General features: G+C 36.7%; 1 protein-coding gene across 1 annotated transcript in view; it reads right to left on the reverse strand.

Annotated features, from left to right (window-relative positions):
* LOC116272630 (dmX-like protein 2) overlaps window positions 1-22,532 on the reverse strand; it is a 128,037-nt gene extending 105,505 nt beyond the window's left edge. The window contains exons 1-5 of the mRNA XM_031661389.1: window positions 22,380-22,532; window positions 14,694-14,765; window positions 11,063-11,141; window positions 10,099-10,234; window positions 9,359-9,425 (exon numbers count right to left, since the gene is read on the reverse strand). Coding sequence (XP_031517249.1) covers window positions 9,359-9,403 — 45 coding nt within the window. The 5' untranslated portion in view covers window positions 9,404-9,425; window positions 10,099-10,234; window positions 11,063-11,141; window positions 14,694-14,765; window positions 22,380-22,532. The remainder of the gene's footprint in view (window positions 1-9,358; window positions 9,426-10,098; window positions 10,235-11,062; window positions 11,142-14,693; window positions 14,766-22,379) is intronic.
* Between the last annotated feature and the right edge of the window lie 4,297 nt (window positions 22,533-26,829).

A 26,829-nucleotide genomic window follows, 5' to 3' on the forward strand; every position in this document is an offset into this window, starting at 1 on the left:
TTTATTTTATTGGAAAAGCTTCCAGTCAACAGTAGGCTATTAGTAGTTAAGTTTCTGGAGACTCAAAAGTTAGACAGGGATTTTTGACTGTGCAGGGGGTTGGATCACCTAACTGCCATGTTGTTCAAGGGTTAACGGTACATGAGTCAAGGAAAACTTAAGTGTATACAATACCTGCCCATGATCAGAGTGCCATTAATGATATTTAAAAGGAGGCAACAGGAAAACATGCTCCAAATGATGCACAGTATGTACAATAACCAAGCTGACATCAGCAATGACTAACTGGGAATATTATAAGGCTGGATTCCAGAATGACTCTCCAGCAGCTCTCTGACCACACTGAACTAGTCCTATATTAAATCATCCATAGGTTCACCTATTACGGACTTAAGTCAAAGGAATGATTGGCTTTATTAATCACTTATTAACATGTGGTAATCCTAAGAAATATGAGTAACAAAAAAAAAAAAGACAAATCTGTGAGTTTTTTCAGTCAAATTTTAGGAGTAATGGGGTATTTGTTTTTAAAGATCCAAAGTTTCAAAGGTGACTGCCTAGTTTTAGAGATCAAGACATGAATTACGCAAAATAAAATAAAAAAGGAAAAAAAGACATGAATTATATTATTTTTCAAACTGTTTTGCCTGTGATTCTGATAAGTGTTCCCTTCATGAGAAACCCACGCTTCTCAAATATTACACAAAATTATTCACACGTCTCTACATTTCTATCCAGAAACACTAAGTATGTTTTATTATTTGTAGATTATTGAACTGGCTTATCAAAATTTCAGTGTTTTATTTTTGAAATCTAGTTTTAACAATAGTGAGGCAAATTAGCTGGAGTGGAGTATGCAGGGGTGAGAGTTAGCAGGAGATAAGGCTGAAGCAGTGACGAGAGTCCTGATAAGCACGGAGCATGCTAAACCATCATAAAGACTTGGGCTTTTGGTAACTGAAATGGAAAAACTTTTGACAGTTTTGTACAGAATATGAGTAACAAGATCTGACAACATTTAAAAAAGATCACTCTAGGCCAGGCGCGGTGGCTCACACCTATAATCCCAGCACTTTGGGAGACCAAGGTGGGGAGATGACTTGAGGCCAGGAGTTCAAGACCAGCCTGGTCATGATGATGAAACTCCGTCTCTTTTAAAAATACAAAAATTAGCCAGGTGTGGTGGCACATGCCTGTAATCCCAGCTACCAGGGAGGCTGAGGCACAAGAACTGCTTGAACCCAGGAGGCAGAGGTTGTAGTGAGCCAAGATCGCGCCACTACACTCCCGCCTGGGTGACAGAGTGAGACTCTGTCTCAAAAAAATAATTTAAAAAATCACTCCACCTGCTGGTTTGAACACAGATGGTACAGAAGTACAGCAAAAATGGGAAACCAATTAATTTAACACAATAATACAAGTGATAAATAATGGTGGCTTCAACCAGATTATAAGAGTGGAGGTGGTACAGAAGTAAGCAAATTGTGGATATATTCTAAAGGTGAGCCATCAGGGAGTGGACTGAGGGGGTGGGGAAGTGGAGATCAGGGGCGAGGTACAGGCAAAAAATACAAATTTGAATGTCATTAGCATACAAAAATGGTATTTAAATGGCATCAGAAACTTTTGAGACTAGAAGAGCCCTGGGTACTCCAACATTTAAAAGTAGAAAAGATAACACTAACAACTAAGCAGGGGTAGCCAGAGTTAAAAATAAGCAGAGCACAGAAGACTTTTTAGGGCAGTAAAAAGACTTATAAAATTGATATAAGTAAAAAGACTTAAAAAATTGAGATGAATGAAGAAAGAGGGAAGGCACAAATAACTAATATCAAAACTGAAGAAGAAATCATTATACATGTATTATAGATATTAAAAAATAAGGTGTTTTATACAATTTTGTGCCAATAAATTTCAAAATCTAAATAAAACCGAAAAATTATAGGTAAATACAACTTACCAAAACTGACATACAAAAGAAAAAGAAAATCTGAATAATTTAAAAAACTGAATCCCACAAAGAAAATTCCTGATTCAGATGGCTTCACCAGCAAATACTTAAGAATAAAACTATATCAATCTTACATAAAATCTTCACAAAAGAGAGCTTTCCAACCCATTTATAAGGCCAGCATAACATCAACATAAAAATCTGTCAAGGACATTATGAAAATGGGAAAATTATTGGCCGAATCTCACTCTAACACATAAATCTTAAACAAAAGATCAGCAAATCAAATCCAACAAGGATAATACATTATAATGAAGTTGGGATTGTTCCAGGAATACAAGGTTTACAAAATCAGTCCATGTATTTCATCTTATTAAAAGATTTAAAAGATGGTCAGACACAGTGGCTCATGCCTGTAATCCCAGCACTTTGGGAGGCCGAGGCAGGTGGATTATCTAACGTCAGGAGTTCGAGACCAGCCTGGTCAAAATGGTGAAACTTTGTCTCTACCAAAAATACGAAAATTAGCTGGGCATGGTAATGGGTGCCTGTAGTCCCAGCTACTTGGGAAGCTGAAATGGGAGAAATACTTGAACCTGGGAAGCTGAGACTGCAGTAAGCTGAGATTGTGCCGCTGCAATCCAGCCTGGGTGACAGAGCGAGACTCTGTCTCCAAAAAAAAGATAAAAATTGTCTCATTAGATGCAGAAAGAATGCTTGCTCAAATTCTGTATCGTTTGTGGTTTAGAAAAACAACCTAGCAAACAACAAATAGAAGGAAAGTTTCTTTATCCGAAAAAAAAGTATCTACCACAAACATCAACAGTAAACATTGTATTTATGATGACACAGTGAAGGGTATCCCTTTGAGACTGGGAACAAGAAAAAGATACCTGTTATCACCACATTTATTCAGCACTCTACTAGAGGTCCTAGACACTGTGGTTTAAAAAAAAAAAAAAAAAAGGAAAAATACGAAACATGGGAGAATGACAAAAGATGAACTAGGGCTTTCATTATTCATAGATGATATTACTGTGTACACATAAAATCCAAAATTATCTACAGAGGAATTATTAGAATTAATGAGTTTAGTAAGGGTGCTGGGCATAAAGCCAATATACAAAAACTGCATTTCTATATACCAGTAACAATTATTTTTCCAAAATTTACATAATGACTCCATTTATAACAGTATCAAAGACATCAAATATCTAGGAATTAATCCCAAAAGATATCTGGGACCTTCACAGAGAAAATTATAAAACATTACTGAGGAAAAAAAGGTCTAAAATAAATGAACAGATACATCATGTTCATAAATGGGAAGACTAAATATAGTAAAGATGTCGATTCTCCCCAAACTGACCTATACAGTCAATGTAATATCAATCAGAAACATAAGAGGTTTTCTGTTTGCTTTGTGAAATTTATCATTTATTCTAAAATTCATATAGAAATGCAAAGGGCCAAGAATAGATAAGATGATCTTAAAAAAGAAAAGAGGGTAGGACTTGCCCTACCAGATATCAAGACTTAATTTAAAGCTACAGCAATTAAGTCAGGTGGCACTAGTACAAGGAAAGACCAATGAACTAGAGAAAAGAGCCCAGAAACAGACCTACAGAGATATGGACATTTGATTTTATGACAAAAGTGGTAATGTAGAACAATGAAGAAAGGGAAGATTTTTTCCAATAAATTGTTCAAGACAACCAAATATCCATAAGGAAAAAACAAAACTTGACCTTCTTCAAATCACACCTAAACATTATTTCACATAGATTTTAGACTTAAATGTGAAAGACAAAACATAAAATGTCCATATTCTAGACCAGAGGTTCTTGACCTGAGGTCCTCTGACCCAAAGGTCCTGTGGATAGACTTCAAGATATAAAAGTTACTTTTGACACATCATTTGTATCCCCTCATGCCTTAGCGTTTTGGTGTGCCAGTTTCAACTGCAAGCATCTACATATTTTTGTCTGAAGTTTTCCAGGAGCTGGTTATGAGTGATGAGAACTGATGCCTGGCCCTAACCCGCCTTCAACTGATATGTGTGAAGAACATGTGTAAGGAACATGATGCAAGTGAGGAACACGGGCTCCCAGAGGACCCAGAAATTCAAGCTTCTTAATACACTTAATAAAGGTTATTAAGTGCCTTTATTTCCCTGCCTCCAATCCAAAATATTTCGTGTGATCATTCCCCCATATTAATTACTTACACTTGAACCCTTATCTCAGGGTCTGCTTCTGAAGAAACCAAGAAAACTGAGACCCAAAAGTACCATGAACCTTAATGGGGAAAAACAATTACTTATTTTCATAAATGCTAATTGAAAAAAACAAATCAAAAGTAGTATTGGCAGTACGTATGACTATGTCTCTAACAGAATCAAAGATGTTTTCATATCACATTTTTTTACACTCATTTCTACTTTGAAATTGTTAGTTATTGGAACTGCTACTAAACCGCACATGATTGCAGTCTTCCTGTCTATATTGTTCATGCAACCGTTAAGCAACTACCTCTGTGCCAACTAACTGCTGAGCAATAGAACAGTAAAGTTTAACGTTTCTACAACTAGAGATCAACCCAAAAAGCCTTCAGTGAATTTTGTTGTTCTTGGAAAGCCTATCCTCACCTTATAAAGTGAGATATTGAAGTTTTAATTCCACATACAATAGCTAAACACAATTAAAACTGCCCATATTTTAAGTGCAATTTTTGTTACTGAACGCATTAATTTAAAAGTACATAATGTCTCTACCAATGTATTTTTTAATATCTTGAAGCTGTATTTCAATAATTTATTTCTTTTGCAATGCTACATATTTTATTTTATGCATTTAAAAACATCATACTATGAGGAAGGTTATTAAAGGCTTCACTAGATTTCCAAAGGAATTCACAGCACAAAAAATCTTAAAACAACTCTGGTCTAGAAGCTTATATAACATATGAAAATCCTCAGAATCTCAGAGTAGGAAAAACTTATTAAATAGGACTCAGAAAAACACTGATATATTTGACATTAAAATCAAATATCTCTATTCATCAAAAGATACCATTAAGAGAATGAATGAGCAACTAATGGAGTGGGAGAAGATCTTTGCAAAACATGTAACTGACAAAAAGCTCATATCCATAATAAAGAACTCCTACAAATCAACAAAACACCAAAAACTATTTTAAAAACGGGCAAGGAGCTTGCCCAGTTACTTTCTTTTAAATCAGTCATCCAAATACCCAATAAATAAATGAAAAGGTATTTAGCCTCATTAATAATCAGGGAAATGCACTTTAAAACTACAAGGAGGCCAGGCACAGTGGCTCACACCTGTAATCCCAACACTTAGGGAGTCCAAAACAGAAGGATCACTTGAGGCCAGGAGTTCACAACCAGCCTGGGCAACATAAGGAGATCCCATCTCTACCAAAAAAATAAATAAATAAAACTTAGCCAGCCATGGTGGGCATGCCTGTAGTCGCAGCTACTCAGGAGGCTGAGGCAGGAGGATTGCTTGAGCCCAGGAGTTCAAGGTTACAGTGAGCTATGATCAACTGACATACTATGTATATATGTGTGTGTGTATATATATAACATATAACCAAGCAATTCTATTCCTATGTATATACCCAAGAGAAATCCACACAAGAGCCTAACAAACATGTATAAGACATCTGCTGCAGCATTATTTAATACATGTCAGAATGGCATGGCATATCAGTGGGAAAAGAAAGAACTATTCAGTAAATGTTATTGAGACAATTTTCATTTGGATGAGGGACTTAATTATAAGAGATTAAATTTTATGATTTTAGGAGAAAATAGAATACTTTTATAGCATCACAGTAAGAAATTTTCCTAAACAAGATTCAAACTACATTTAACCCACAATATATGTGGATATTTTTGTAAAATCTTTATACTTCAAAAGTAGATACTGAAATATTTACAGATGAATGACATCAGTGACACAAGACTAAATAACCCAACTGGGGGAGAAGTAGTACAGATGAAATAAGATTGGCTGAGTGATAACTGCTGAAGCTAAGTGATGGGTACAGAGGAGTTCAGTACATTTCTGTTCATGATTGAAGAAAATTTTTTTAAATTTAAGTCATCACAAATAAAGGGAAAAGAGACTACCGGGCAACATAATGAAACCTTATTTCTACAAAAAAAAAAAAAAAAAAAACAAGCAAACAACCAAAAAAACTAGTGCACACCTAGATGGTGCACACCTGTAGTCCCATCTGAGGTAGGAGGACTGCCTGAGCCCAGATCGACACTGCAATGAGCCGTGATTGTGCCACTGCACGCCAGCCCGGGTGACAAATTGAGACTCAGTCTCAAAAAAATAAAAAGAAAGAAAAAGAAAAACACAAACTCTGTGAAGTTCAAAACTGTGGAAAACTAAATATTATCTTATTTGGGAATTTAGATGAATGAAACTTTTTTAAATAAAATAATAAACATGACAATCAGGATTCTGGTTGCCTGGGGTGGGAGGAGAGGAAGGAGATGCATGGAGAAAGATAAAGGATCCATTTGTGTCATGCTCTTTTTCTCAAGTTGAGGAGTAGGGTACATGTGTATTTGTTTAATTGTTTATCATATCTTATACAACATGTTTTATATATACTTTTTTAATTTATGAAATATTTTGTAATTTTTAAAAAATCAGAGAATTTTAAAACCTCTTAAAAATTAAAAATTTAATAGCAGAAAAAAATTACTTTGAAGTTACATCTGAAAAGTCCCCCAGAAATTAAAAGAAAAAGATGAACAAGTGGAAAACAGTAAAGGGGGAAAATACTAAAATACAGAATTAATGTAAAAGTACCCATAACTGAATAAGAAAAGATCCAGAGAAAGAAGGAAATAATACAAAAGAAATAATATAAAATAATCTCTCAGAATTGAAAGACATGAGTTTCAGATTTAACAGGTCCCCCAGATGTTGTGGTGTTAGTTGGATAGTGTGCTTTGGCTTTGGTTCTGGGTGGGAGAAGAAGAGTCGTCTTCATACAATTTCTTCAGCCACTTTTATTCTTCAGTGTCAGCACTTCACTTTCATTCTTTGTCAGTGTCAGCAGTGTCTGTGAGTTACTCATTGTCTTAGGTTGTGGTTGGTAGCAGAGGCTGTGGTGAGGCTTTGCTGCAGACAGGGACACCAGACAGGCCAGTTCTGGGGCACACGTGGTGGCAGAGGCAGGCCAGGCATGCTGGCCCTTGGGCTCCCAGGCAGCATACATGGACACCAGCAGTCACAGGTCCAGGAGGACCAGTCCTTGGGCCTACAGTCAGCTTGCTCAGGTGCCAGTGGTTATGGAAAACAGCACGGAGTTTTCTCCAAAAAACAAAACTAGAACTATCATACAATTCATCAATCCCACTACTGGGTATTTACCCAAAACAAAGAAAATCAGTATATCAAAGGGATAGCTCCACTCTCATGTTTACTGCAACACTATTCACAATAGCCAAGATACAGAATCAACCTAGATGCCCATCAGTAAATGAAGGGATAAATGAAATGTAGTAAATATACACAGTGGAATACTATTAGGCTGTACAAAGGACAAAATCCTGTAATTTGTAGTAACACAAATGGTCATTATGTTACGTGAAATAAGACAAGCACAGAAAGAAAAAATACCACATTTTCTCAATTTTATGTGGCAGCTAAAAAAGGAGATGAGAAGTTGGTTAATTGGCGCAAATACACAGATAGATGGAATAAGTTATAGTGGTCAATAGTACAGTAGGGTGGCTATGGTTAACAATAATATATTCTATTTTTTTTTTTTTTTTTTTTTTGAGACGGAGTCTTGCTCTGTTGCCCAGGCTGGAGTGCAGTGGCGCATCTCAGCTCACTGCAAGCTCTGCCTCCCGGGTTCACGCCATTCTCCTGCCCCAGCCTCCCCAGTAGCTGGGACTACAGGCCCCCACCGCCACGCCCGGCTAATTTTTTTTGTATTTTTTTTTAGTAGAGACGGGGTTTCACCATGTTAGCCAGGATGGTCTCGATCTCCTGACCTCGTGATCCGCCTGTCTCAGCCTCCCAAAGTGCTGGGATTACAGGCGTGAGCCACTGTGCCCGGCCTGTATATTTCAATTAACTAGAATATTTGAAATGTTCCCAACATAGAAAGAGATAAACATCTGAGGTGATGGATATCCTAAATACTCTAATTTGACCATCATTACACATTACACATGTATCAAAATATCACATGTATCCCACATATATATCAATAAAAAAAGTTTACTGAGATATAAGATGGAGGGTCAGTGATTTTCAACCCAATTCTATGTCCGAGAAAATCAAGCATAAGAAGAAAATCTTTCAGACATGTAAGGCCTGAGAAGTGTTTTTTCCTATTCACCTTTCTTCAGGAACCTATTGGGGGATATCGCCATCAAAACAAGAAAAAAGGAAGATAAATGATGCCAAGAAACAGAAAATTCAACATAGGAGAGAGGCAAAGAGAATTTCCCAAAGTTGGTAAAATAAAACCCGAAAATGGTAGCTCTGCTATTTTAGACTGGTAGAGCAATTAAGCTGAATGAGAGCAAAGAGAACTCATGTTCCCAGAACACCACCTATGTGGGATTATACTGAGAAAAAAGTCAAAGCAGTTCTAAGGATGAATTAGGTATATAGGGAAAAAAGCAAACCATAAAACAAAGTAATTATTATCTCCAAAGTAATTACCACTAAGAATATTCTGTACAATCTTAATAATGTAAACAATAACTGTGATTCACCCAAAATCATGAGATACCTACATCAGTAAGATAGGAGCAAGTGAAATGAATATGTGTATGTATTAGATTTGAAGATGAGGTTGGGGATATCAACCCCTCCCCTTTATCAAGCTAAAGGCTCAGCTTCTACAGTGGGAAGGCAAAAAGTAATTCACATAACTCAGGGGGCTGGGCAGAGAGAATCAAGATATGGGAGCACCTCAAGCTACTCAAGGACATGGAAGGAAATATCAAAATATTCAACTTGACAAATAATTGCCTCCTGGACACAGGAATTAGCGTGGGAATAATGAGGCAAGGAGTACATCTTCTCATTGTGAATCCAGTATTATTTTACTTTTTAAGTTAATGTACATATGCTATTTTTAAACACAAAACTTAGTTTTTAAAAATGCAAATGAGCCAAGGTCAAATAAGAGTAACACGAATAGCCATTATTTCCCTAGTGCCTACAACCTGTGAGCACAACACCAGGTCTTTTACAAACACCACTTGTATTCTTCAGGCCAGCTTTGCCAAGGAGGATTAGCCCAGTTTTACAGATGAAAAAACTAAAATAAAAATAAATAAGGAATATTTTTAATTATTTTTTTGTTTCTTTCATATGTTTTTGTTTGATCCTTTACCTTTCCAGCAGTAGCAAAATATTCACCATCAGGAGACCATTCCATCAAATGTATAGATACTGAGGTTCTAAAAAAGAGAGTTAGGCAATTAGCACTTTTAAAATCTGGTGTACTGTATATAAAAATAGTCAAGATGAGATTTTTGTAACATCAAAGTCAGAATCCTCAGAATAAGACTGTTTTTGCTTCCCTAAAAATATAAATAAAATATTTCACCTCCATAACAACATAAATTAATTAAAACTAATCCAACGTTCACTTTGGGAAAAGAAGAATGTACGTAACATGAATACAGTATATCTCCACCTACATGTCCCACCAACATCCTAAATATAACATGTTAAAAGCTGAGCTCATAATCATCCCTGACTAGTCTTTGTCACATAATCTATATGACTGTTAACAGTACATCTTCCACTTGAAAGAGTGGCTGGCAACTTTCACATCTTCCCCCTCCCCATCCTTATCTCAATCTATTAATGAGTAATTCCTATGTATCAACCCTGTCAACTCCTGTCCTGGGGCTATAACTATGAAAATACTTTCATCCTTTTTATACATGATTAACTAGCACAAATTAAAGAATGCTATTATATGGGTTTTGGTTAGTAAAAAATCTACTTTTTAGGGCTCTATATGCAATGGTACCATCAAAAAATAAAGATCTTCATGAAAGGAAACATATTTTAGGAAGCATTTGCTTTTAATTAATGAATATAACAACAGAAATACACACTAACTTGCACTGCCAGACGCACTTCCAATCGTTTAAAACAGGAGGAATTTTATTATCAATTTCTTCCTCCTCTTCCAGAATATCATCTCCTGGAGGAGCCCACAACTGAATGGAATCAGTTGCTGTCAATAATCTATTATCTGAAAATTAGAGAAAGTTATGATGAATAGGCAAATATTATATAGGGAAATACATGCACATGGGCTTCTGTTTAGATCTGTAAACTATTAACATTATGTGAAAAGTAAGCAATATCGCCAATGAAAAACACTTGATATATATCTATATTTTAAAGTCCCTTAGAAGAAAAAAAAGAATCTTCTGGACAACAAAGAGTAGTTCTTAAGGAAGATTTGAGAACAACAAAGTAAAGCTTACTGGCAAAGAGCTATTATTATCAAGCAAGTCAAAAAAACTAACAGCAAATGTATTAATAGAATAACAAACTCCCCAAAACTCTGATATATACCACATAAAATGTCCTCAAAATATAAGGCATAACTATAAATTAATAAAATGTGGTTTTATACATGAAATATAAAAATAATCCTTATTGTGAATATAAAAAGGGACAACAGCTATTATCATTAGAGGTTCCTAATTTTTCAAAATTAAAGATAGTAATTTCCCAATACAAATGATAAAATGAGTTCAAGTTTTTTCGGTCTCTGTTTTATTTCCAACATGTTTCTTAGCAAATACAAGAGGAAAGGGCAGCACACGTTAACTAGGAAACAAATCATAACTGTTTCTTGAAACAAAACACTGAAAGGCAGGGGAAAACACAGAATAGTAAATTAAGCATTGTACAAAGCACTGTATACCAAGAAGGAAAAATTGTATTTGTCAACAAAAAGAAAATATAATATATTGATCATTTTCTTTTTATGGGAGACTATATCACATTATTATCATACATCTAAAACAAATATTTAATTTAAATAATTTTAGATATAATTGCTAAATACCTTGAGGATCCCATGCTAAGTTGTACGTCACAGAACTCAAAAAAAACTGCCCAGTTTTAAGCCACTGGCACTTGAGTTGCTGAAATATGTAGACAAAAAGAAATAAGAAAAAAAAAGATGTTTTTAAAATAATATCCCAAAACACTACCATTTTATCATTTTCTTCAACTTAAGACCTTATGATCTGAAACAAAGATGAAAATATTTCACTATTATTTTCATATACTGTTTTTAATGTAACTTTAACTGGTTCCACTACTATTTATTATACCATATTGAGCTCCTTGCTATGCCCAAACAAAGCAGGTTCTCTCAGGCTTCCTTCCATGCCCATAAATACCTTCTTATATTTAGGATATCCTATTCCTCACGTCTCCATCTGCAAACCCCTATCTTTCCACTATGATTAGCTAACTCATCATCTCTGCTATGAAGCCCTCTCTGACATCCTGGCAGCACCAACACCACTTTTACATTCTGCCATTATAACACTGATCACATGGAATTAGTATTTGTTTATACGTGTGACTCTCCCATTAAATTGCAACTCTTCAAGGGCAGAAACTGTGTCATAACAATTTTTGTTATTTTCAGAGTTTGTAATGGCTGGCACAAAGATGTTAAATAAGTGTTTATTAACACAAAATAAATGCACATTAGGAAGAAATGCAAATTGTCATAATCCCATGGACTCAATGTCTAAAAGAAAACTAGATATATCTCCCCAAAAGTCAACCCATCTGCACTATATTGTATATGTAATCCACAAACTTTATATCTGAATAATTTCTATCCTATTTTCTTAATATTTTCATTCTAAAAGGTGATTTAAAGTTTAAAAGTCAAAAACCTTTGACATGAAATATATTCTCTAAGTAAACAAAAGTTTATATATTTCTTTGTAGTACATAAATATAAAATGTCCTTTTGTGAGAGGACATTTTTGAAAAGCTTTGCAAAGCTATGTTACCTCAGGCAAGCTATATGTTAACTGCTTGGCAAATAATACTTTTTAAACGGTAATGCCCTTTCGTGTTATAGTATTTTAAGAATATTTAACAATTTTTAAATGTATACAAGGTTTCCTGACTACCTCGAGGCAGAATTTTAAAATACAGCTGCATTCCAACAGTCTGGGAGGCCATGACAGGAGGATTGCTTAAGGCCAGGAATTTGAAACCAGCCTGGGCAACATAGCAAGACCCCCACCTCTATAAAAAATTTAAAAATTAGCTAGGCATGGTAGCTCATGCCCGTAGACCCAGCTACTTCAGAGGCTGAAGCGGAAGGATCACTTTAGCCCACAGGTTTGAGGTTACAGTGAGCTATGATCACACCACTGCATTTCAGCCTGGGTGACAGAGCAATACTCTGTCTCTAAAAAAAAATGTGTCGGGGCCAGAGGGGTGGGAAATGTGTGTATGTATCTGCAAAGCCTGCACTTCATTATCCAAAAATAATTTTACATTTTATAATCAGAGAAAATGTTATTTTTAAACCCTACCACTGCTGACCAAACAACAATCACAACAGCATAACACGATTTTAAATACTGTTCAACGAATCTATTTTAGTGTAGTAATTAAATAATTCCTAAAATTATAGACATCCCTAACATCCTTTCCTTTAGTGTTCCTTAGAGTGTAATCTGTGGAGCAAGTATCTTGAAGAAATTTGGGGAATGAAACCTGGAAACCTAAATTTTTAGTATGTGCTCTAGGTGACTCTTAAGTAGTCCAAAATTTGAAATCCATTTCATAATACTATTATAGGGAAAGATTAATATTTTAATTTATACTGTTTTAGGGGAATGTAAAAAGATATATCCAAATACATATATTTAACGAAAAAATTCCAAAACCATTTGTTTTAAGGCATTTCACTTACAAATACACTTTAAAAATTACTTGTAAATATATACTCTGCATTCAGATTTAGCATTTGCAATTTTGATTATTTGTGAGTGATAGTAAAAATTTAATGCATGCAGTACTTTTTAATTCTAACCACATTAGATGTTTTGAACGTTAAGTAAGACAAATATAATAGAGCACCCAGTATGAATCTGAATGGTTCACAATGTGGTATGCTTAACCACTTAGCTGAGCTGGTAAGTGAGCTTTTTAAACTCCTAACTTCTTCATTTGACCAACATTTAGGAATACCTGCTATGTTCCAGATACTTCTTTTTTTTTTTTTTTGAGATGGAGTCTTGCTCTGACGCCCAAGCTGGAGTGCAATGGCACAGTCCAGGCTCACTGCAACTCCACCTCCTGGGTTCAAGCGATTCTCTTGCCTCAGTCTTCTGAGTAGCTGGGACTGTAGGCGTGTGCCACCACACCCAGATAATTTTTGTATTTTTAGTAGACCCAGGATTTCACCATGTTGGCCAGGCTCATCTCAAACGCCTGACCTCGTGTTCCATGCACCTTGGTCTCCTAAAATGTTGGGATTATAGGTGTGAGCCACCACACCTGGCTGTTCCAGACACTGTTCTAAGTACTGGGGATTCATCAGTGAAAAAAAGAAACAAAGTTTCCTACCCTTATGTACCTTTAGATAACATTCTACATAACAAACAATAATAAATAAATGCTGTAAAAAAAATTTTAAATAGCAAATAAGCGGGGGTACAATTTTTTAAAGGGTGGTCAAGGAAAACCTCATTGTCAAGGTATTAGTGAGCAAAGACCTAAAGGATCTATGGGAGCTATCCTTGGAGATATCTGGAGGAATAACATTCCTGACAAAGGAAACAACCAACACAAAGGCTCAAAGAGGGAAGGTTAACTGAGAAACAGTAAAAATGCCAATGTGGCCAGAGTAGAACCAGAGAGGACAAGAACTCAGGAGGTGAGCTCTGAGACGTAGTAAGTGTGGGACTGCGTAGAAGGGAAGTTGTAGTCTACAAAAGGCTTTTGGCTTTTTATCTGAAAGAAGTACGGAGCAGCTGGGCATGGTGGCTCATGCCCATAATCCCAGCACTTTGGGAGGCTGAGGTGGGAGGATTGCTTAGCCCCAGAGTTCAAGACCAGCCTGAGCAACACAGGGAAACCCCATCTCTACAAAAAATTTAAAAAACAGCTGGCCATGGTGGCGTATGCCTGTAGTCCCAGCTACTTGGGAGGCTGAGGTGGGAGGATCACTTGACAGGTTGAGGCTGCAGTGAGCAGTGATCATGCCACTGCACTCCAGCCTAGGGAGAGTGAGACCCTCTCTCAAAAAAAAAAAAAAAAGAGAGAGAGAAATATGGAACCATTACAAACTTTTAAGAAGAGAAATGTCATGACCTGCTCTGTTGAGAATAGAGACTGGGGTTGAAGGCAGCAGGAAACCAAATATCAGATAGAGATTAGTAATCCAGATAAGAAATAAGAGTAGTTCAAACTAGGGTAGATCTCAATTAACACAGGAAATCTCAATTTGCGATATTCTAGAGACTTGGGTTTCTAAAAGCACTAGGGATGTATCCCCAGTGAATGTAAGGATCCTAACATAAAGCACTAGACCAATTTTTCACTGATACTCTAGTCTACGTTCAGCACTAGCTCCTAAGGAGCTTTTATTAACATCAATTGGATTCTAAAGTTAACTAGATTCTAAAAGTATTCTATTATTGGTTAATACTTACACAATTTCTTTTATGAGAATTTATGCCCAAGGGCTCAAATATACAAACAGCATTACCATATGAAGCTGCAATCTAAAAAAGAATAAATATAGCATTAATATCTAGAAAAGGGTAAAATAAAGGTATCTTCCTTTTCATAATAATGTATAAACTGATTATATATAATATAATCTCAATACAGTATTCATGGTTTATTTCCTTCCATAAATATACCTGGAAGTGTACTGGAGTTAAGAGTCTCTCCTCTGTTATCAAAAAATTCAGCAGGCTTTATTTTACATATCAAATACAAGGCTGACCTACTCAAAGAAATCATATTTGGATGGACAGCTGGCAAGATGGCCGAATAGGAACAGCTCTGGTCTGCAGCTCCCAACGAGATGGATGCAGAAAGCGGGTGATTCCTGCATTTCCAGCTGAAGTACCAGGTTCATCTCATTGGGACTGGCTGAACAGCGGGTGCAACCCATGGAAAGTGAGCCGAAACAGGGTGGGGCATTGTCTCACACGAGAAGTGCAAGGGATTGGGGTATTTCCCTTTCCTAGTGAAGGAAAGCTGTGAGAGACTGTACCGGGAGGGACAGAACACTCCGGCCCAGATACTGCGCTTTTCCCACGGTCTTCACAACTGGCAGAACAGGAAATTTTCTCTGGTGCTTGGCTCAGTGGATCCCACACCCACGAAGCCCAGCAAGCTAAGATCCACTGGCTTGAAATTCTCACTGCTATCACAGCAGTCTGAGGTCGACCTGGGATGCTCGAGCTTGGTGGGGGGAGGTGCATCCTCCATTGCTGAGGCTTGAGTAGGTCGTTTTACCCTCACAGTGTAAACAAAGCTGCCAGGAAGTCTGAACTAAGCAGAGCCCACCAACAGCTCCCTGGGACAGAGTCCCTGGGGGAAGGGGTGACTGTGGGTGCAGCTTCAGCAGACTTAAACGTCCCTGCCTGACAGCTCTAAAGAGAGCAGCAGTTCTCCCAGTGCAGCATTCGAGCTCTGATACAGGACAGACTGCCTCCTCAAGTGGGTCCCTGACCCCCCCTGTATCCAGACTGGGAGACACCTCCCAGTAGGGGCCAACAGACACCTCCTACAGGATAGCTCTGCCTAGCATCTCCCAGAGGAAGAAACAGGCAGCAATCTTTGTTGTTCTGCAGCCTCCACTGGTGATACCCAGGCAAACAGGGTCTGGAGTGGACCTCCAGCAAACTTCAGCAGACCTGCAGCAGAGGGGCCCGACTGTTAGAAGGAAAACGAACAAACAGAAAGGAAGACTATCAACATCACCAACATCAAAAAAAAAAAGGTAGATAAATCCATGAAGATGGGGAGAAACCAGTGCAAAAAGGCTGAAAATTCCCAAAACCAAAACACCTCTTCTCCTCCAAAGAATCACAACTCCTCACCAGCAAGGGAACAAAACTGGATGGAGAATGACAAATTGACAGAAGTAGGCTTCAGAAGGTGGGTAATAACAAACTCCTCCGAGCTAAAGGAGCATATTCTAAACCAATACAAGGAAGCTAAGAACCTTCAAAAAAGGTTAGACGAATTGCTAACTAGAATAACCAGCTTAGAGAGGAACATAAATGACCCGATGGAGTGGAAAAACACAGCATGAGAACTTCATGAAACATACACAAGTTATCAATAGCTGAATCGGTCAAGCGGAAGAAAGGGTATCAGAGATTAAAGATCGACTCAATGAAATAAAGCGAGAAGACAAGATTAGAGAATAAAGAGTGAAAAGAAATGAACAAAGCCTTCAAGAAATATGGGACTATGTGAAAAGACAAAATCTACGTTTGATTGGTGTACCTGAAAGTGACAGGGAGAATGGAACCAAGTTGGAAAACACTCTTCAGGATATTATCCAGCAGAGCTTCCCCAACCTAGAAAGACAGGCCAACATTCAAATTGAGGAAATACAGAGAACACCACAAAGATATTCCTCGAGAAGAGCAACCCCAACACACATAATTGTCAGATTAACCAAGGTTGAAATGAAGGAAAAAATGTTAAGGGCAGCCAGAGAAAAGGTCGGGTTACCCACAAAAGGAAGCCCGTCAGACTTACAGCAGATCTCTGGGAAGAAACTCTACACGCCAGAAGACAGTGGGGGCCAATATTCAACATTCTTAAAGAGAAGAATTTTCAACCCGAATTTCATATCCAGCCAAACTAAGTTTCTTAAGCAAAGGAGAAATAAAATCCTTTACAGACAAGCAAATGCTGAGAGATTTTGTCACCACCAAGCCTGCCTTACAAGAGCTCCTGAAGGAAGCACTAAACATGGAAAGGAACAACTGGTACCAGCCACTGCAAAAACATACCAAATTTTAAAGACCATCAATGCTATGAAAAAACTACATCAACCAACAGGCAAAATAATCAGCTAGCATCATAATGACAGGATCAAATTCATATATCACAATACTAACCTTAAATGTAAACGAGCTAAATGCCCCAATTAAAAGACACAGACTAGCAAACTGGATAAAGAGTCAAGATCTATCAGTGTGCTGTATTCAGGAGACCCATCTCACATGCAGAGAAGCATATAGGCTCAAAATAAAGGGATGGAGGAATATTTACCAAGAAAATAGAAACCAAAAAAAAAAAGCAGGGATGGCAATCATAGTCTCTGATAAAACAGACTTTAAACCAACAAAGATCAAAAGAGACAAAGAATGGCATTACATAACGGCAAAGGGATCAATTCAACAAGAAGAGCTAACTATCCTAAATATATATGCACCCAATGCAGGGGCACCCAGATTCATAAAGCAAGTTATTAAACACCTACAAAGAGACTTAGACTCCCAAACGATAATAGTGGGAGACTCCACTGTCAATATTAGACAGATCAATAAGACAGAAAATAACAAGGATACCAGGGCTTGAACTCAGCTCTGCACCAAGTAGACCTAATAGACATCGACAGAACTCTCCACACCAAATCAACAGAGTATACATTATTCTCAGCACCACATCACACTTATTCTAAAACTGACCACATAATTGGAAGTAAAACACTCCTCAGCAAATGCAAAAGAATGGAAATCATAACAAAGAGTCTCTCAGACCACAGTGCAATCAAATCAGATCTCAGGATTAAGAAACTTACTCAAAATCTCACAACTACATGGAAACTGAACAACCTGCTCCTGAATGACTACTGGGTACATAACAAAATGAAGGCAGAAATAAAGATGTTCTCTGAAACCAATGACAACAAAGACACAACATACCAGAATCTCTGGGACACATTTAAAGCAGTGTTAGAGGGAAATTTATACCACTAAATGCCCACAAGAGAAAGCAGGAAAGATCTAAAATCGTCACCCTAACATCACAATTAAAAGAACTAGAGAAGCAAGAGCAAACATATTCAAAAGCTAGCAGAAGACAAGAAATAACTAAGATCAGAGCAGAACTGAAGGAGATAGAGACACAAAAAACCCTTCAAAAAAATCAATGAATCCAGGAACTGGTTTTTGAAAAGATTAACAAAATACAAAATACATAGACTGCTAGACAGACTAATAAACAGAAAAGAATCAAATAGACACATTAAAAAATGATAAAGAGGATATCACCAGCGATCCCACAGAAACACAAACTACCATCAGAGAATATTATAAACACCTCTACACAGATAAACTAGAAAATCTTGAAGAAATGGATAAATTCCTGGACACATACACCCTCCCAAGACTAAACCAGGAAGAAGCTGAATCCCTGAATAGACCAATAACAAGTTCTGAAATTGAGGCAGTAATTAATAGCCTACTAACCAAAAAAAGTCCAGGACCAGACGGATTCACAGCCAAATTCTACCAGAGGTACAAAAAGGAGCTGGTACCATTCCTTCTGAAACTATTCCAAACAATAAAAAAAGAGGGAATCCTCCCTAACTCATTTTATGAGGCCAGCATCATCCTGATACCAAAACCTGGCAAAGACACAACCAGAAAAGAAAATTTTACGCCAATATGGCTGATAAACATTGATGTAAAAATCCTCAATAAAATACTGGCATACCAAATCCAGCAGCACATCAAAAAGCTTGTCCATTACGATCAAGTTGGCTTCATCCCTGGGATGCGAGGCTGGTCCAACATACACAAATCAATAAATGTAATCCATCGCATAAAGAGAACCAATGACAAAACCCACATGATTATCTCAATAGATGCAGAAAAGGCCTTTGACAAAATTCAACAACCCTTCACGCTAAAAACTCTCAATAAACTAGGCATTGATGGAACGTATCTCAAAATAATAAGAGCTATTTATGACAAACCCACAGCCAATATCATACTGAATGGGCACAAACGGGAAGCATTCCCTTTGCAAACCAGTACAAGACAAGGATGCCCTCTCTCAACACTCCGATTCAACATGATATTGGAAGTTCTGGCCAGGGCAATCAGGCAGGAGAAATAAATAAAGGGTATTCAATAAGGAAAAGAGGAAGTCAAATTGTCTCTGTTTGCAGATGACATGATTGTATATTTAGAAAACCCCATCATCAAATGACGAGTTGATGGGTGCAGCACACCAACAAGGCACAAGTATACATATGTAACAAACCTGCACGTTATGCACATGTACCCTACAACTTACAGTATAATAATAATAAATAAATTAAAAAAAAAAAAAAAAAAAAAGAAAACCCCATCATCTCAGCCCAAAATCTCCTTAAGCTCATAAGCAATAAACATACGAAAAAAAAATGCTCATCATCACTGGGCATTAGAGAAATGCAAATCAAAACCACAATGAGATACCATCTCACACCAGTTAGAATGGTGATCATTAAAAAGTCAGGAAACAACAGATGCTGGAGAGGATGTGGAGAAATAGGAACGCTTCTACACTGTTGGTGGGAGTGTAAATTAGTTCAACCATTGTGGAAGACAGTGTGGCGATTACTCCAGGATCTAGAACCAGAAATACCATTTGACCCAGCAATCCCATTATGGGGTATATACCCAAAGGATTATAAATCATTCTACTGTAAAGACACATGCACATGTATGTTTACTGTGGCTCTATTCACAATAGCAAAGACTTGGAATCTGCCCAAATGCCCATCAATGACAGACTGGATAAAGAAAATGTGGCACATATACACCATGGAATACTATGCAGTCATAAAAAAGGATGAGTTCATGTCCTTTGAAGGGACGTGGATGAAGCTGGAAACCATTTTCTCAGCAAACTAACACACGAACAGAAAAGCAAACACTGTATGTTCTCACTCATAAGTGGGAGTTGAACAATGAGAACACATGGACACTGGGAGGGAAACATCACACACCAGGGCCTGTCAGGGGGTAGGGGGCCTAGAGAAGGGATAGACTTAGGAGAAATACCTAATGTAGATGATGGGTTGATGGGTGCAGCAAACCACCATGGCATGTGTATATCTATGTAACAAACTTACACGTTCTGCACATGTGCCCCAGAACTTAAAAAGTATAATAAAAATATATATATGCACATTTAAAAAATCACATTTTTCATAAGAATTTTATTTTTAATATAAAAACAACTATTAAAAAATACATTTCAAAAGCACACATCTTTGTCAGAAACTTTATAATCCAGTGAAAATAATATAAAACCCATGAGAAAAGCATCAATTAATAACAGGTCTTAAAAATATTTCAAATAAAATGGCCTAATTATACCATCAAACAGAAAATACCAATTGAGACACCATGTAGAGGAAGGAATAGAAAAAACAGGCCAAGAAGAAGTCAGGGAGCCATACACTGCACCTGGGGGAAAGAGCTGAAGAAGACATCTCCAGAGGACTGAAGCAAGAAATTTAGGGACCAGGAGGATTTTGTCCCATGTCACATACCTGATAAGAAAAGACATAAATCCCTCTGTTCCTAGAAACTACCAGAGCCTGTTTTCCAATAATTTCTTGAAGGCTAGTTCCAAGTTCATCCTCCTCTTGGTAAGATGGAATTAACTACAGGGCACAGACCAAAAACCATCCTTTCTGACACCTCTGCACCCCAGTTAACCTTTAAAACTTCATTAGGTATATATTCTTTTAAGGTCTGCCAAAAATATCCCCTGTGATTTTTAAGGCACTGTCATGCCAAAAAGTGATTTTAACTCTTACCTAACATCTAACATTCTTTCCAAGAAAAATCATAATCCACAACAGAAAGCTACTTCAAATAACATGCAAAAAGTGCTGTGAATGATTCCATTCAACATGTCAATGAATGAATGAATGCTTATAACAGACTAATACAAAGTCACGAATGTGAAAGTTATCACCACAAGAACTGGGGGATAAAAGCTAAAGGAAGATGTCAACAAAGACAATAAAGATACTACAATTTTGCCTTATTTACATTAAACCAGCTCAAGAAAAGTAGAAACACAAGTTGCTCTGTTTCCCATGGTATGAATACCAATGTCTTACATACCTTTTTAAAAAATTTTACTCCCAGAGAATGTGTTCATTGCGATTATCACCGGCACTTGAGCTATTTACTAAAATTCACCTCTGACAACTATCATACAACTTTAGGCAGGCTTAAGCTACTTTGCTTGGCCTAGAGAGAAGAGCAACAAAAAACGAGAGAAATCTGACACTCTCCGTGTTTTCTAAAATAAGTGTAAGCAATGCTTGAGGGTGGGGAGTACCTGGGGGGAAAATTAGAAAAGCAAGAAACGAGTATCAGGAAACACCAGGAAATCCAGTGTTCCAATACTAGGTCAAATGTATCACTGAACTGTCAAGTACTGGTACATTTACACAAATATTAAAGCTTGATATGGGCAGTAGGATAGGGCAGGATAAATGGTATAATAAAGTAACCATAATTTACCATTCAGTATAAATTTGTATGATTACTATTTATCAACATGAATATTCTGATTTAACACATCCTTGACCAAATTTGTTACCCAATAAAGAACAATTTCTAGAACACTACAATAGTTTAAACTATTACAATGACTATAGGTAAAAATCTTATTTCTCTGTTCTTGTAGAGACATTCAACTCGGCTACATAAAATTGGCCTTACTGAATTGCTGGAGTATACAGCAAACATGCCATATTGACATGCAACCAACATTTGATGTACATTATGTTTGAAAATTGTGGGAGAGGTACATATGATGAAATTTTAACTATTTCAAAATAAACCGTCTGTTTTAAAGCCTGAATGAACTATAAGACTCTTCACTCAACAAAAAAAGTTTCATTATGCTAACAGATTTTACAAATCTCTTCCTATATGACAAGCATGATATTAGACATTAACAACTTGCAGAATTTCTTAATACAACTTTGATGTTATAGTATGAGGGATATAAGGGGTGCTAGGTAGAGAAGATAAAAGTTTACTTCCCCTTACTGGCTTAATGGCTGCTAGAAGTAGTAACTGGCAGAATGTCAGTATGCACAGGATTGTAAGGCCTACAGATCTTTGAAGACCGTATACATACAGCTGTAGAACAATTGTCAAATTATCAGTTTAATGGCACTTTACAATTTGTATAAACCTATCGCTTTACAACTTCTATTAACAGCCACCCAAGCAATACATAAGAAATTTTAGACAAGCTTTGCATAAAAGGATGAGAATATTCTGAGATTATTAAACACATTTTTAAATGACATTTAGTAAAGAAATTAAATCCCTTACTCTTCCTTGTTGGTTAGAACACTCCACACAGCTGACTTGGATGTTTCCATGCTTAGCACCAGGAATGATCTGTACACATTCAAAGTCATTTGCCAAAATAACAATATCACAGCCTGATCCATATGCCTAAAAAAAAAAAAAAAAGTTTTACAATATATAAGATACATAACTTTTGAAACCTTATTACATAATATTTTATCTTAGATTTTACTGCCATTATAAAGTATACCTTGGGACATTTTCCAAAATAGTTAATATAAGAATATCAATTTCTAAATAAGAACATTAAAAATCACATGAAAAAAAACTGATGACACTCCATGCATTATCACTCAACAACTGTTACTAATAGGAAAAGGGTTCTTCCCGTTCTTAAACATGACATCCTCTGTTCCTGCAGGTCATAAATTATTCTGTTTAGACTTTCTCTCCAAAGTTCATCTCAGTAAACCCTAAAGTATAAAAGCTCCATCTAAAAATACTAAGACATTGAAGACTGCAACTGTGTTCCCAGGGTTCAAACCAGACTTAAGAAACATCAAGATGGAAATCAGGCATGCATTTTCCAACACAATTCCACATGCCTTAAAGAGCTAGTGAAGTAGACATGAACAACAAAGGCAGAATTACATGTACTAAGGCAATGGCTAAACTTAAATGCATCAATGACTCAAATGAATCCATAACGCAGCCTGCCTCCAACATCCACCATCCATCCCCAACATCATCAGGCCTGAGGGAGAAAGGAAACCAACCCAAAGCTGTTTTACCAAAGGTAAAAAAAAAAAGTCAAATAAAACATAAAATGAACAAATTTATATAGAATATTGGGCAAATATCCCTATATGGTCTGGAAAATAGGCTACAAAACAGAAATTGTTGGGAAAATTCCCATGTCCAACTCTAATAAGTAAAACCACACATTTCTTCCTATTGCAACACTTCTTGCTGTATGCTATTCCTGTTTTGCAACGTTGTGAATTTTATGACATAAGGGTCAGAGAGTGGGGACATTTTTCTTTTTCTTCCCAACTATTTATGATTAAATATTCAAAACAACCTAACAACCCAATTCTCAAAAGAAAAGCGCCATTAAAAGCAAGATAAACATAAAACTTATGAAATGGTATTTTCCTCTGTTTCCACACCCTTAAGCAATGTGGTTATGACCTACAAAATAGAGATATCCAATAGCAGGGCTGACATGTGATGACATCCGAATCAGTGACCCATGCCCTGAAGGGGTCCATATAAGGCTGCTAATGAAAGACGGAAATGAAGACGAAGACCAGACAGGAAGACAACATTACTTCTACTAAAACTTCCAATGTTACCAAAATCCTGCCGTAACCACTATATAAAACATCTTAAACCATGTGTTTATAAAAATCAAAAATTTCACCAAAAGAAAAGCAAAGACAGAATTTTAAGCAAGAAAAATAGAGAAAAATCACTCACAAGAGGAAATGATCACTTACATTCTTACAGACAAGGCAGACTTGGTTATACCATGAATTCGGGAAAGCCAAACTGAAGAATATTGAGTATATGCAGAAGAAATGTTTCAATCACCATGCTAATTTTTAAAGTATAGTATTAAAATAACAAAAATCATCTTACACTTGAGTAGCAATTTCAAAATTTCCAACATGCCTTATATCATTATCTCAGCAAAGTGGATTCATGGAAAAAGCACAGACTTTATCTAGTTTGAAATCACACACACAGTTTTCAATTTTGGTTATGCCATGCTGCGCTATCTTAAGAAAGTTATTTAAGTTCCCTGAGCATTTCCTCATGGTAAAATGAAGCAAATAATACTTGTCTCTTAGGATACTTATGAACAGTAAAATGGAAAATATACACAGTCATTTAAGTAACAGAATAGTGCACCAAGTCTCGAGTCTGGGCTAGTGACTGGGAACACTAAAGTACAAGACATGGTCCCAGTTACTCTAATGGGGAGATGACTAGGTAAATTACTAATGAAAGCTAAATGACAAACTGCCACGACAGAGATAGCCATAAAATACTAGAAGACAGAAGAGGTACTCAACAAGTGTTGTATCATTCTCTCTTTAATCTTTGCAACAAACCTGGAAGGTAGATATTATCATTATATAAAGAAAAATTCAAGTTCATTAATTTGCCCAAGATTACAGTTACTAAATGCAAAGTGTTCAAACTCAGGTCCTTACAATTTTTACATTCTTTTCCCTACATTATATATCAAAAAGACATAAAACATTCCAGATAAATATTACTATACTTTGTTTCTCTAAAGATGGGCCATCCCTAGCAACTGCCACTTAAGATAAATTCACTCTTACAGCTCAGTCACTGAAAAGGCTTTTTACTCTTCCCTAGATAACCATAATTGCCTGATGTTTTCCAGAGGATGTGTACTATACTCCATTTTTCTGATCCGGCAATAGTTCAAATTGGAGGCATCAAAATCACCTAGGAAACTTGTCAAAAACACAGATTGCTCAGTCCCACTCCAGACTTTAAATTAAAATCTGCATGGATAAAATAATTTGGCAATATCTATCAAAATCTTAAATACAATATACCTTTTGATCAAATATTCCCTATTTTACCCTAATAGTCCCTATTTTGCCCTACTTATATACATATATGTATAAAAGTTTGCCAAAATATATGTAGGACATTCAGTGCCTCAGTATTTATAGTAGCAAAAACTGAAAATAATTATACCACTCATCAGTGAGGAGTAGTTAAATAAATTACTGAATTACATTGGAATACTATACAGCTACTAAAGGTTAAGAGGTTGGGTACAGTGGCCCATGCCTGTAATCCCAACACTTTGGGAGGCCAAGGCAGGAGGATCACTTGAGCCCAGGAGTCCACGAATAGCCTGGGACACACAGTGAGACTTCATCTCTATAGAACATCAAAAAATTAGCTTAGCATGGTGTCACATGCCTGCAGTCCCAGCTACCTGGGAAACTGAGGTGAGAGGATCACTTAAGCCCAGGAAGTCAAGGCTGAAATGAGCTATGATTGCACCACTGCACTCCAGCCTGGGTGACTAAGTGAGACCCTGTCTCAAGAAAAGGAAAAAAAAAATAGAAAGTTTAAAGACCACTGGTTTAGAATGGTTTCAACCCCCCTACCAAACTAGTAATTCCCATCAAAATGGAACAACGTATGTCTGGTGCTAGTTTCCTGTTGAACCAGAGTTAGGCAATGCCTACCATTTTATATAATAACCATGATTACTGCTAGAATGGAATCTCTTAAACTATTGCACACTAACAGCTTGAAAAAGTGCACAGGGGCATTTTCCAAAGAGTCTAATGCATAAATAACCCAAGTGTGGAAGAAAAAGGGACTCATATAATCAGTCAGTACTGAATCATGTGTATTCTGTAACTGAGGGCCCATGAGATTTTAATGGCTTTAAGGCATGTTTAATGTCTGTCTGGTTCTCACTATACTGAATGGTTCATCAGAACAAGGACCTCACCTTGTCCTTGTTTACCACTGTAGTTCCAACACCTAGCACATAAGCAGCTCTCAATAAATAGCTGTGTAATAAATTATTAAGTCTTTCTAACCGAATGTCTGGCTCCAGAAGTCTAAGCACTTAGAAACTTAGTCAAAGAACATGGAGTTGAAACACTGACACTGTCTTGTTGCTAACAATTTGGCCAACCTATCCTCATAAGCTTAAGAAAAGAGGGAGAGATTTTGACTGATTTTTCAGCTAACAGTATCAACAAATGTAGAAGTTCTACTAGAAGAGAATCTACCTAAGCCTTCCTTATAATTTACCATTTACTGAATACCTACTATGATCAAGCTGTTTTGCTAGGATCTTTACAAAAATTATCATTATCTTAACAGGCCTGCTTTTGAAGACGGAGAAACTGAAGCCCAGAAAGGATAAGTAATTTCCCCTAGTTCACAGAATGAGGATTCATTTGCTTCACAGTAAAGTTCCTGCTGTTTCCACTGCACTGCCCTACCTCTAGTCCATGAAGATCTTGTTGGTGCTAGAAGGAGTATGTTCATCTTTGTAATCCCAATTAATTTACCACATCATGGAGCAGAGAATAAGCATTCTGTAAAGACCAACAGTTTATACAAAAGCGATAATTTACTCAAAAGATTCCCATTCTCTCAATTTTAGACAGATCAAAAGTGATTTTGTTCCATTCTTTTTCAGAATCCAGTATTACCAGAGGAAGAATGTATAGTGCAGGAGGAAAAGAGGGTGCTCGTTAAGACTATAAGTAAATACTAAATTGACCCCACAGAGTATGGATGTGGGCTCCTTTGTGTTAGATAAATGAAATACTTCTGACTAAGCTAAGTTAGTAAAGTTAGTAAACTAACTTCTTCACATGTGGGAGACAGGTCACAGGATTATTATAGGGAGGCAAGGAAAAGGACAGCAAGCCTGTTCTGGAGAAATGGAATC

This window comes from Papio anubis, unplaced genomic scaffold, assembly GCF_008728515.1.
Source record: "Papio anubis isolate 15944 unplaced genomic scaffold, Panubis1.0 scaffold143, whole genome shotgun sequence".
NCBI lineage: Eukaryota > Metazoa > Chordata > Mammalia > Primates > Cercopithecidae > Papio > Papio anubis.